The 13,616-nt window shown below is 36.1% G+C and overlaps 1 protein-coding gene across 3 annotated transcripts in view; it reads left to right on the top strand.

Annotated features, from left to right (window-relative positions):
- LOC112050883 (mediator of RNA polymerase II transcription subunit 13) overlaps positions 1-13,616 on the top strand; it is a 123,507-nt gene that overhangs the window by 84,377 nt on the left and 25,514 nt on the right. For 2 of the 3 annotated variants that reach the window (XM_052881863.1, XM_052881862.1), the window contains exons 4-10: positions 3,592-3,675; positions 4,514-4,674; positions 4,858-4,991; positions 6,193-6,336; positions 7,634-7,722; positions 10,417-10,512; positions 13,120-13,246. In XM_052881863.1, the coding sequence (XP_052737823.1) occupies positions 3,592-3,675; positions 4,514-4,674; positions 4,858-4,991; positions 6,193-6,336; positions 7,634-7,722; positions 10,417-10,512; positions 13,120-13,246 (835 nt within the window). The remainder of the gene's footprint in view (positions 1-3,591; positions 3,676-4,513; positions 4,675-4,857; positions 4,992-6,192; positions 6,337-7,633; positions 7,723-10,416; positions 10,513-13,119; positions 13,247-13,616) is intronic. The other variant, XM_052881864.1, reaches the window with a different exon arrangement.

Genomic DNA, 13,616 nt, shown 5'->3' with positions numbered 1-13,616 from the left:
TTATAGAGTAATTTAAGAAAGTGAAGAATAACTTTGTTTACTAGCAATCGCCTCGCGGTTATGCCTGCATAGTTTCCGTTCCCAGATTGCGGAATCTCACATGTCACTCATAAATTACGTGGATTTCTACTGGTAATTTTCAATAAACTTTATACTTATTAGTAATTTTATAATTTACAATAAAAACAATTGATTGTCATCTTATTAGTTGAAGTGACCACTTACGATCAGAAGACGTTTAAATAAGTTGAAAAAAAGCTAATAAACATAAAACCAAAGTGTACAATAAGAAGACTTAAAACGATCCCTTCATTACAACGCGTATCGTAAAATTGTCGCGATGGTCGCCGCACGCATTGTTCCTTTGACGAGCCGCCGGCGGGGTCAACGACTCGTCTGGATTTCGTTCACATCCGAGATCCGTCGGCCTCCGTCCTCACTATGGGTGCACCGAAGAAAATACTCTTTTCTTCCAATTGCTTAGAAAAAGGTTCAATATTAAAAGAACTAACTAGAACTTCCTCTTTTATGTTTGCTATTGATAATAATAAATGTGCAAAAGGACCATAATGAAATAGCTGGACAGTGGAAAGCTCTATGAGAACTATTAGCGCGTTTTTAATCTTGTACACATAAAACTAAATTGCTGTCTTTTTATCTCGCTGAAATTAAAAAAAAACGGAAAATTTTTATGGACGATTTTATGAAAAAAGGCTGTTAATTCAAAACGGTTAATATCAATTCAAAACGGCCAATGAATATAACCTAACATTAATTCATGAGGTTCTGTATTCGACGTGTATGTATGTCCGCAAATTTCTCATAAATGAAGTCTTGATACTTGTGTATATTGGTAAAAAATATATTTATTTATTTATTTAATATCAAGCAATACCACACATTACATTATACAATATAATAATAATGGATACCCAGTTTGGGCGTAGCCTTTTGTCGAGTGAGTGATAAGGAGACCGATTTTATTTTTTGTTTTATTTATCATTCTTGTAGTCATTTACCGTGTAATAGCACTTTTCGACTAGAAAGTCCTTTAATTTCTTTTTGAAAACAATATCTTTCTCCTCATTACGTATACGATCTGGAAGGTTATTGTAAATTTTTATTGACATTGCGTATGGGCCGGAGCTGTGGAGTATTAATTTTGAATAAGGGTAAATGAGTTTATTTTCGTTTTTTTCGCGGAAACGCTGTGGTTTATAAGAGTTGTTGCCCGATTGTTGCCCTTCGAGCTGAAAGAGTCTTAGACGATTTACAGTTGTATTGTATCGCGTATAGGTGGAAAATGAAGTAATACGTATAATGACCTTGGCGGGCAATGAATAAAACTGGCGGCCGTACGTCCGCCCAGCCGGCCGTTCGTAACGTTTACACGCGTAATGCACTACTCCATTCAAATTAAAAAACGATTTGCGCTAACGAAACTAGACGATAAACTGCGACGTCCGATGCTATCAAACAAGTAGTAGAGTCATTACTAATGGACAAGACTTCAGACTTTTTAAAATGGTTTGCCAAAGAAATGTAAAGCCCTAACTTTCGTTGTTTACAATGTGACTATCTTCGAATCAAGCGCGTCATACCATAGACTGCATTAACTTAACCATCATGACGTGTGTGCACTTTCTATCTTTGCAGTCATGTATCTGTTTGGCCTATAGAAGTTCAGAATAATATTAATAGTCCTGATATATGTAGAGGAGTTTATAATGGGTATAGTCGAACGCAATCTTTATCCCGTCGAAAATAAGGTGCAGGTGTCTCTACCCGCAGGTCATACATAAAATTCGCTAAAATTAAGACGCGTGAGGCGACTTCCGGTAGAGTGGGAAGTGGTGATGCTCTACCGCCGCGCCCCTGCGTAACGGTTGCTACCGAAAATCTTGTATTGCGCAGTATATCACACGATGATCGGTAACGTCATAAACATTGCATCTGACTATACACACTCATTATAAACTATAGGTATAAGTAGGTAAGCGCGTAAAGAACTTTCGTTGCTTGAAACTTTTAGTTTAAACAATCACCATTACTTTATAATATTGAAAGAAGTAAACAAATTTAATGACGCCTTTAAAACACCATGCTATGTGTATAATTTCTTGACTTCTACAATGAAAGCTGATCAAGAACAAACTGTTTATAGCTTAATCAGCGATTACTTGGGGTTAAGTAGGATGCATCGACCTTCGGTAGTGTAACGATCGTCGAGCGGCTGGCGGCTGCCCTGTGCCGCCAGGTGCATGCACACATTGTGCGCGACTCAACTCAACTCGACGCAACGCGACGATTACGGATTACAGGCCGTCTTGGGCGAGATGCCGCGCGTAAACTGTTGTTACACCGCTCGTTAACATTAATTATAATTTATCTTATACATACATAATTAACTTTTTACTTACTGACACTTGCTTTATAATTGGAAGATCATTGGATTGATTGAAACTGGATAGGAATTGTTTCAATAGGTTTTTGGGTATTGGGAATTAATTTTAACTTATCAGAAAATTAAACCAATGCCACTGTTTGAAGTTAGTAAAGTAGTAGTAGTAGGTAGTCGTCCAGAAATAGTCTTCCCTAGCTTTCAGCAGACATACTGTAAATAAATTTAACCTTCTTGTGAAGGTTACTTCATTTTTGTTCATTGAGATTTTAAATTAGAACTTAAAAACTGAAAGGGACCAGAAATGTAACTTCTTTACATTTTTATTTACTATTTCTGTTTTGTTGTTGGTTCAAGGATTGATGTACTTCCTTCTCCATCTTTTTACTATAAGACCGCTAAGCATCTTATGGAACTGCATTGGGACGTAGTCGTTATTTCTCGGACCAGTCGCGTACTAACACATATACCCTGTATACAGTAACGATCCACATTGATACAGCTTACATTCCCTTCCACGTTGTATTTAGGTATATTCAAATAAAGAATAAATAACTTATATGTTAGACAACACTGCTACACTGCAAGCTGCATCATTAAGAGTGGTCTTGCTTGTTAGTAAATTTAAATTGTTAGTGAGTTGTGTTTTTAGATGATATAGATTACTCAAATAGCGTGCATGAAATGTATAAATATTGATTGTTATCTTAACAAAGGTAACAATTATAATATGACTAGTTAGCCAGTCAGTGAGTCGTGGCGAACAAAGAAATTCGCCACGGCATCGCTGTAGGCGTCTGCTTAATTGTTGTGCGCACTTGGACAGTGCTTGTGCACTCACAGTAAATAGTAAATATACTTATCTACTGTCTATGTATTTACTAAATATAATCGTAACTGACTGCCGCATTTTACTTGTCTATTCAGTAATTGCTGTTGTAATAAGCATATTTATTACTGTTGTTTTTAATAAATCATAGGTATATAACAATATGTATTTTGATATTTATTTGTATGTAAATGGTGAATATTTTATTTTGAAAATTCTTTAATTTATTACTAAAGCTTTCAACTGGGTGCTTAAAATAATACCAACTTATTGAAACTTTACTTTATGTACAGTTGTTAATATTCTTACAAACTCAGAGAGACTAAGATAGTAAATAAATGGAATGTCTTTCTCGTTGCAGATGCCTGTTGTCGCGCGACTTCGTGAGGCTGGGCAAGTGGTTCGTGCAACCTTACGATGGCGACGAAGAGGAGGTTGGCAAGAGGTACATATTTTGATTTTTACAAATGGCGTGCTATTCTCTACCTAAACACTGAGCAGATATTATGTATGTGTAACAAAAAATTGTACAGCAATATTAAAATCTCTGAAACACTACAAAAACATCTGAAGGCCTAATAACACTATTTAAATCTCAAAAAGGAAAAATATTGTTTTTAATTCTATGATGCAGTTCATGAATTAAAAACAAAATAATAAATAATGATAATTTATTTTTATCGGAGGTTACTATTTGAACTTGTTTTTCAATAGCAGGTTTCAAATACTTCTTTGCGTTAAATCACAAAGGAGACTTCCAAGAACAAAATGAGGGTCTCTGTGTTCCGCCCACTGAGACATAAGGGTGCTACTTCGTTCACCCTCAGACATTTGCCACTATTTATAAGTAAATCTATAAAATAAAACAAATTATCTATATGGTGCCTGGAAACATTCAAAGAATGCTGTTGATGTTTTTTATGATTTGTCTAAAGCATTTGACCTACTATTTGAAATACTATTACTTGAGTTAAGTCTCAAAAGTATGGCTGCAAAAAATGTTAAATTTGCATTTGCATTTTATTTCATTCAGAATGGAAAAGATATGCATAGAATATATAAGCCTTAGATATTATTTTCTTTAATTAGAGTCCCACAGGGCTTAATTTTGGGTCCTTTTCTATTTATAGTGTATATCAATGATCTACCACGTCATATTAGCGGCATTTGTTATATTGTGCTGATGATAAGACTGCACAATAAACAGAAATGTACGGAAACGCTGAAATGGTCGTTCGAGCCAGATGAACAAATGAACGAACAGTATGTGTCGTGTGTTGCAGCCCGTGGCACCTGTCGTTCTCGTTCGCGTTCTTCCTGCACGGCGAGAGCACGGTGTGCGCGTCGGTGGACGTGCGCCAGCACCCGCCCGTGCGCACGCTCACGCACAAGCGCCTCGCGCGCATCAACGAGCCGCACGCCGAGCGCCAGGGGGACAACAAAGGTGACTGATTATATTATATACTAGCATATTTATCATAAAATTGTTTAGCAAAAAATTTCTAAAAATAAGAAGATATAGTTTCTTGATTGATAGATGAAATTGTGCAAAGGTAACTGGCTAACTCAATTAGACTATGTATTACGTACATGTATCGCATATATGATTTTTGTTGCTACATTACAGTGATCCTGGCGCCGTTCGGGCTGGAGGGGCGTGCGACGGGCCGCGAGTGGAGCGACGGCGACGCGCCCACCGCGCGCCTGCTGGACGCGTGGCGGCATCTGTACCCGCTGGAGCAGGGCTGCGGCGCCGTCGAGGTCTATACTTACTTTACTTACTATATCGACTTACTCACAGTGGCGTGCACTAGGTTGTTGACTAGGGCATGCACAACATAAATTGTATAAAATGGAAAATTCTTTCTTTAACACATGTTCGTAATGATTCTTCAGGCTAGGCAATGCATTTTTGCATCTTTGAAGTGCACGCCATTGCTTACTCATAGGATTAACTCAAAGGCAGGATCTGGGGAGCAATTTTTTTGAATATTGTTCATTATCATAGCAAGGAGAATCTTCCTTGACGCCCAAACTCACACCCGGTTCACTATAAGAGAATACATAAAGTGTATTAAATGTGCTTGTATTTGTTTCTTTGTATGTAAAACACTGATAAGTTTGTTACATTGCAAATGAATATGTAGTGTACAAGTTTTAAACAAGTTCTTAGAAGCTTAGATATTAATAAATGAGTCTACAAAAAAAACTTTACGTTACTAACACGGAATGCAGAAGGATAAGGAGAGCCGACTTTGGCTGTCTCAAGTACAAACAGTGCCATAAAGATTAGATTATTTACTGGGGATATAAAACTAAGAGTTCAAATGGAAATGCCCAGGCCTACCATAACCACCCGGCAATTCACTTATATCTAAAAAACTCTTGACAATTCTACATTAATAATGAAATCATAACTTTATCAAAAAGAGTTTGCTACAACTTGTACGACATTTTTAATTCATCTTAAATTTGTCTACAACTGGGACAAGCTAAGATTGGTTTTTTGAATACTTATGATAAGTTTGTTCGTTTTATTGTTTGTCTTATTGTTGTCTTCTTGATAACAGAAAAAATAATACAGCTTCAAATATTACTTTGCCGTTTTGCCCAGCGAACATTTTGTCCTAGAATTGTTTTTTCATTTTTTTTTTAATACAATTATCACCTCTATATACTCTGGGTTCCCCGGGCCGGCTGTGTGCTGGTGGGCATTCCCCTTTAAAATCATTTCTGCAGATGCCTTCAGAACTAGTTCTCTTTGACAGTGCTATTCTACCTTGAAACGGACATTGTCAACGGTGGTTAGTTTAGTTGTATGGGTGAAGCTGGCAAGTTTGTTGATAACACTCCCATGATATGCGGGCGACGGGAGGAAATCGTGCGTACAGCCCCCCGGCCCGCGCGCATCATCGAGCGTGTTACAAACGAAGTTGGCAAGCTATAATGAGGTCCTGCGCAGGTGGAGTGCGGCGGCGTGCGCATGCGCTACCCGGTGCCGTACGTGCTGCTGACGGAGATGGAGGCGCCGCGCGCCGCGCCCCCCGACGCCGCGCGCCTCGCCGCGCGCACGCTCTCTGCGCTCTGCACGCCGCAGCCGCACCAGGTACCTACTGGATAACTGCTTGTACTGTACTAAAGCCAAACTCGATGCGGAATGTTTATCAACAAATTTAATGTGTGGATATAAATTGCTAGTCACTTTATAATCTAATAATAATTTTAATTAACTTAATCTTAAATTAACGACAATAAATTTTAATATGCTTAGAATTAGATGTGGCTAATATCTTTGAATAACGTTTTATGACATATTTTTTTAAATATGACAGCGAATGGACTAAATTCCATTTCTGAGAACAGAGAAGCCTCATTAAAATAATTCGAGCAGAACCGCTGACAAATACATTAGATATGAAATGATATGTGCTTTCTAACTCTTTTTTTAATTTGTTTGTTGATTAACATTCCACATTGAGATTGGCTTTAGTAAAGCAGCTTCTATAGCTTACACTGAGGAGCTGATCTGCGCCCTACTCTCGTCAAGTAATATTAGCAAAAGGAAGTGGGAAACAGAACTCTTTAACATACATAGAGAGTTTTGAGTATACTTCCAATATTAAAAAAGAAAACGGCAAATTGTTTTGAATATTGTAGTCAATATTTGCAATTTAAACGTTTTCTACATTCATATTTTTTTAATCTCTCCAACAACAATTTTGAAATCCAAAATAATATAATACTATTAATTTTTTTTAAATATACCATTCCAGGAAGAAGGGAAGGATATTTTGATTTGTTGTGCTCCACAACAGGAGAGGAGAGAATGGAATATAAACGTATACTTAAAATAAAACTGTAATAGGTCAAATTCTGTACATTGAAGATATTTTGAAAATTTTTATTGGAGGGCATTATACAATCGACACTGAAGCCAATTTTTTTTTTCGATTTCTTGTCTGTCTGTCCGTGTTTTTGTTGGCCGGGCATCACGCTGAAACTACTACATTAATTCAAATGAAACTTGGCACGATTTGAGGCCATAGTACGGAGAAGGTTATAGGATACTTTTTGTTGCAAAAATTAAATCAGAAGGGGGTGAAACAGGGGTTAAAAGTTTGTATGGAAAGTCCTTAATTTTTAGAGTTACAGAAATAAAAATTTGTCCATAAATCATAAAAAATATACGAAATGTAATGTGTTTCATAAAATTTTATGTAATATATATAGTTTACATTGATTTCCACGCGAAAGAAGTCGCGGGCGTCCGCTAGCAAAACAATAAAATTAAAACCAGTGTTATCTTTAGAGCTAGCAACTACTCTGCCCTTTCAACTGTTCAACGATGTTTGTCGGATGTGTGAACTTGTACTAAGTATTTCAACAACAACATAATGTTCCAGCCAGCGGAGCTCTGTTACTCGGAGTCGTCGGGCGACGTCAACGACGACTTCGCCGACCCCACCAGGAAGACCCCCTGCACCTGCGCCAAGTTAGTCGCATATTGCACTCTTGTTATACTGCTATTGATGTAGATAAGTTATATATTGTGTCGCTTTGTTGAGAAATATGCAGGGTAATAGTTGTGCTATCTGTAAAATCATTTGTAATTATTTTTTTTATTATTTACCTCAGTGAATTTTCAAATCAATTTTTTTATTACATACTAAAAAGTCATTTGATCGGATTATGGTCCAGAGACTGATCTCCGGTAGACCAAGAAACAAGAGCATAAAAAAAAAATTACCTCAGTGCTGTTTTTTACCTACTTTGAAAGTCTGTTTGGCTTTTGATGTAGAACTTGGCTAATGAAATTTGAGACTGAAATTGCCCGGCTTGCTAAAAAATATCTACTAATATTTGTTAAAAACATGTGTGAAAACATTACTACACTATAACAAAAAAATAAATTTTAAGCATCAAAATGAGTTATTCCAATCTTTGCACTATAATTTTGGGAATGTCCTCCAAAATTTTTTTAATTTGCTGTTCAATTTCAGTCTCTACTTTTATTAGCCAAACTCTAGTGGAAAGGTGTACAGACAATTGTTAAACATTTGGCAGACAGGATGTTTGTGTGTAAAACTGAAGGAATGTTTTTATCGAAACAGATCTTGAGTTTATACACACAAACATAGTTGGTATGTCTTCTTACCACAACATCTAAAACCAAACTGACTTCACAGAATAGATTGACTATACGAGATATGAATACATATTACTAGAGAATAATTAACCAAAAATATCCTCCAAATAAGCCATACTATCCTGTATCATATAAATCTAGATAATTTAAGTCATAAATTTACATAATTCACAAATTGCATATTTCTCAATCCAAAAGCGACATTAGTCAAATATGTATGCAGTAGTCCAAAGCGATAGATATACGTATAGCAGTAGATATATGAAAGTTGTGTGTTGCATTTATTTATTTATATATACATGAATGTATGAATAACTATAAAACATGTAGTGTTTATTTATGTTATGCATTGTATGATGCCTCTGTTGATCACAGATTTGTTTGTGATCGACATATATGTAGATACAAGTTATATTATATGGGTGTAGATAATATATAGCAGGTAGATGTTATGTATATGTGAATGTTTCCTAAACAAAATGGACGTAGATTCTTTTTTTAATACATATATATTTTTAAAATTATCTGTAGAGGGCCATATGCTTTTCAATGGATATTACTTTTGACAATGTTTGACAAAAGACAATATTCTCTATTTGATTATAATTTATTTATAGTTTAGCATTAGCAAGACTTGGATGTTGAGATATTTCATGTTGTGGTGCTCTCTAGCACATACTGTTTGTTATTGAGTGAAAGCGTTTATTAAAAGCTCCTTCCTAAATCCCTTTAGCGTTCCTTGAGCGTCTTGCGTTTGTTGAACGTATGCATTGCGCAAACGTAGTAATAATTTATATTGTGCAGAAACTTCAAACACTAATGTCAATTCTCGCGTACATATTATATTTGTATAGTGCTTCGAAGTCGGTTTAGTTTCGACAACCACTTCAGACAACAAAAAATGAAAGTTAAACAAAAACAATGTTTTTGTGTTCACTTGCTTTTCAATCTCAATTGTTCTTCAATTTGCTTTTTACTTTTCTGTTATACTCGTATGAGACAAGTAGGTATGTTCAAATTATGTGAATTTGATTGAATATATCAACATCCAAGTCCAAAGAACCCGTTGCGAGCTTCTGTCACACTCGACGCGTTAACGAAATACATACTGTGTAGGTAAGCCATCTTTGGCTGTGCTTCCTGTAGACTAGATTGGGGCGATACAGCTTTTTGTATTTTTTTACATATTTATTGCATACTATAATTATGTGAAAAGCGTAATTTATGCTGCGATTTGTCGTATTATAATTATTTTATTAATATTTGCATGATGATATTTTTTTTATATATTTTTTTTCGATTTTCAAAGTTTTATGATTTCATGATTGTTTTGATATTTACGCCTCGCCTAGCTTTGTAGTCAATCTAATGTGATAAGGAGTCGATAAAGTTGAGCTATAAAAGAAGCGATTCTTTCGGAAGTCGATAAAACTGATTATCACACTATGAAATATAAATATTAGATAAGTCAACGTTATATTGTTAGTCTATCGTATGTTTATTATGGACGTGATCATGTTTCAGTTTTTTTTACCATGGACAATAAGATAATGAAGATAAAAGAAACTCTCAATAAATATTTACTCTGCATTTACTCTTGCAAAAATTCATAATAGGGAGTTGGGTTATTGAGGTTAGTAAGACTTAAATTATGAGAGTTTTGGAAAACAATCTGTTGATTAAATCGCACAACTGTGGCATTTCTAATTAAAACTAAGAACACGTTGAATATACAGAAGACTACCTTCTCACATAAATTAATTTATACCCCAAGACTTTAAAACCAAAACACCAAAACTTTAAGAAAAAGTTCAATATCACAATAAAAAAAATTATTTAATAATTTAAATATGCATTGTTTTATCTAAACGATTATTGAAAATGTTCGTGGCAGTGGAATCGGTGTGATAGGTTCGCAATTGTAGGCAAGTCAAAGCATAAATTACGTTCGCGCGGGTACAGTAGAGCCGGTAGCCGGTAGGGGGCGCGGTGTGACAGAGGGCGAGCGGGCGGGGCGCGCACTACCCTTGTGTTGTGCAGGTGCCGCCGCCGCCGCACCGCGCGCCCCCCGCCCTTCCACCGGCGCGCGCGCCCGCCCGCCCGGCGCCGCGCCGCGCACGACCCGCTGCACAGACTGTGAGTACCCCGCCGTCCGCGCCGCACACCTCGCCGACCAACCGACGACCGCATCACGAAACGGCGACGTTGCGATGGCTGTATACCTCAGACTAATTATGTAGGGACCTGCCTAGACGTTACCTCTGTCAGAGTACAAGATCAACGATCTAACGCGGTCATAAAGACTGTTTCTATAGAATCGATGTTTCATTGATGTAATTATTTTCGTCGTTTAAAGAGCTCCCTAAAAATGCCGGTTTGTGTAGTTGAATTTCATAAAAACGGTCAACAACATCTATTTTACTAAAAAATTAGTTTAATTTAAGTAATAAATAAAGAGAATCGATTCTTCAGCTGGAACAGCAAAACATTGATTAAGTTATCGAATATTCTATGTAACGAGTCGAAGCGATATGTTTTTAGTCTGTGTAAAAATATACACGTGTCTGTATTGCGAATCAAATTTATAGTAATGTGTAGTGTAAGGACACAGAATATTTATTGGTATTAAGCGTTTACGATGTGCGAGTTTACTTGGTGTTAAATATTTTCGTCCCACTCAAGACAATTTTCTTTATGAATTTGGGTGCGATACTGGTCTTTATGTAATTAGTCTGAGCTGTATGCACGTCTCTCGCCTTCCACAACCACGTCGCTCGCCTGGTTTGTATTTCCACTCATTTGACAAAAGGTTCCTGGATACATTTCAGCGAATCCACTTCACTCATCTAGTGGTGTTGCACAAAAATATATCCCCAAATGTAAGTATAATACAATCATTATCAATCAAATATCTGTAACAGTAATCTGTCCAAATACAAATGTCATTTAACGACAGATTAGTTATTGCAAATTGCTATCAAATGACATTCCAAAACATCGCATCTACTTTTCCAACTAACGACATCTGTTCATGAACACACAAATGATGCAATGCCGTGTTACTGCATGCTACATTGCCTGTATATTATGTAGTATTATCTCGTATTATATGAATGCATGTTTAATGTTTATAATGTATCAACAAATTGCATGTTTTGTGTATAAAATTGAATAGTATTAAATATAGTCGCGCTTGTTTTCAAAGACGTCTTACATAAATTGAATGTGAAATTATATTTCTATTAATAAATAAAAATATATTAAACATTACGGAATTCGCCTCTTGTACCAAATTTTCATGAAATAATAACATAACCAGTTGGTATTATATCAGGGCCATACCGTGGTATTGATTATATGCATTGACAAAGTCACTTTTTATTTCTTTTAACATTTTTTTTTAACTTGCATAGAATCATTTGGGGCTAGTCTGGGCAAAATTGAACTGCTATTTATTTCTTCTTCTAAATAGCATTGCTGTGATTCAGTTTGCAGGAAATAGTTGTGAGTTCAATTGATTTGGATGATGCTATGATCCATGAAGTTAATAGGTACAGGACTTTACTTATTCATATGCAGACCAGTACCTGTGAGGTTCTGATCTTATAGCTATGGTTTTCCATACAAAATCAGCTCTTTCAACATTTTAAATATAATGACTAACTGAGAATGGATATTATGGATGGACTTATTCCGTATTACAGTGTGAGTATAGTAGTTCTTTATGAGTATTGAAATTAAGGTATTTTTTTATAAATACATATAATAATAATAATAATAATAATAATAAAAACATTTATTCAGCCAAAAACAACATAACATAAATAAGAAAAAAACATGAGAATTAATACTAACTTAATACTAAGGCTTCGGCTGAATGGGGCGCTGCCTCAGCTCTATGCTACAGCTAAGACGCTAACTGTAGCGCTGATTTTCAGGCATGACCCCAGGGTGAGCTCACGGACTGATCGGGAGAGTGTTGCGTCGTTTATTAGTTCCAAATTTAAAATAGATAAAATAATATACTATTATGTATCCACATATCTATAGTAAGTAAAAAACATACATACAGTCGAACGTAGAACCTCCTCCTTTTTGGAAGTCGTCATATAATATTCTTTTTCACATTAATCTTAAAACTCATAAGTGGTGACACATCGCACATCATAACATCTACCTTTCATCTCGAAATATTTAACATGCTCGACATTCATTTCATGGTTTTGTACATTTATGTAAAATGGGCATTTCTCGTGATACCTTATTACCTATCAATAAAAATTGGGTGATCAAAACATTGAGGCATTGTAAGTAATGATCTATTTCTCCCCCATATGTTTAATTTTTAAATAGTAATAGCAGATTTTAGGACTACTCGTAGCTAGCTGATCCAGTTTATACTTACGAGAAAGGCTTAACCATACAGTTTTTTTTTTTTATAAATAAATATACTGTCTGTATGTAGTCTGATATGTCATTTTGAAAAACATGAATTAATTTGTTCCAAATTCGTAAATTCCTATCTTAGTCAGCATCAGGTGGAGTTGCAACCCAGAGCCTAATTGTTAAATTAATTATTAATTTTATAAATATGTCCTCTAAACTTTGCCTCCTCCCCTGAATTTAAATCCTTTATGGGTATTAATATAGGCTAATAATAAGGATGGTAAACCGGTCTACATTATTAAGTTTCATAGCCATAGGGAGGGTAATATGTAGTGACAAGTAGTGTTGCCTCTCCAGGAGCGGCGGCTGCACGGGCGGCGGAGGCGGGGGGTGCTCCCCGGGCAGCTGCGGCGGCGCCTCGCCCGCCGGCGCGCCCTCGCCGCACCACTCGCATGCTGCGCTCTCGGCGCTCACTGCGCACCAGGTGACCTATGTAGTTTATTTATCTGCATAAACTAAATAGAAAACCGTTAAAGCGTAATTATACTTATATTACATTTTGTATGGCAACGTTTACACTTATGTGTTGTGACATGATGTGATGGCTTCTGATGTGTCGCATACAAAATGTATGATACCTATTCTGTACACATCAGACAAATTTAATTCCACCTTTACCGAGTGTTCTCCTAGCAAACCACTGAACGGATTGCGCTGAATTTGCCACACAGATACTTACTATGTTGTCGACAAAGCTAAGAAAGCTTTTCCAAATTAACAGCCCCTAAGAGTAGTTCTAGTTATACCATGTCCAGATTGAATTGCGCTATTTGGTAAATAAACAAACCCTTTTG

The sequence above is a fragment of the Bicyclus anynana genome, chromosome 5 (genome assembly GCF_947172395.1).
Source record: "Bicyclus anynana chromosome 5, ilBicAnyn1.1, whole genome shotgun sequence".
Taxonomy (NCBI): domain Eukaryota; kingdom Metazoa; phylum Arthropoda; class Insecta; order Lepidoptera; family Nymphalidae; genus Bicyclus; species Bicyclus anynana.
Note: the sequence above shows the minus strand (reverse complement) of the source record. Positions and strands in the feature narration are given on the sequence as shown.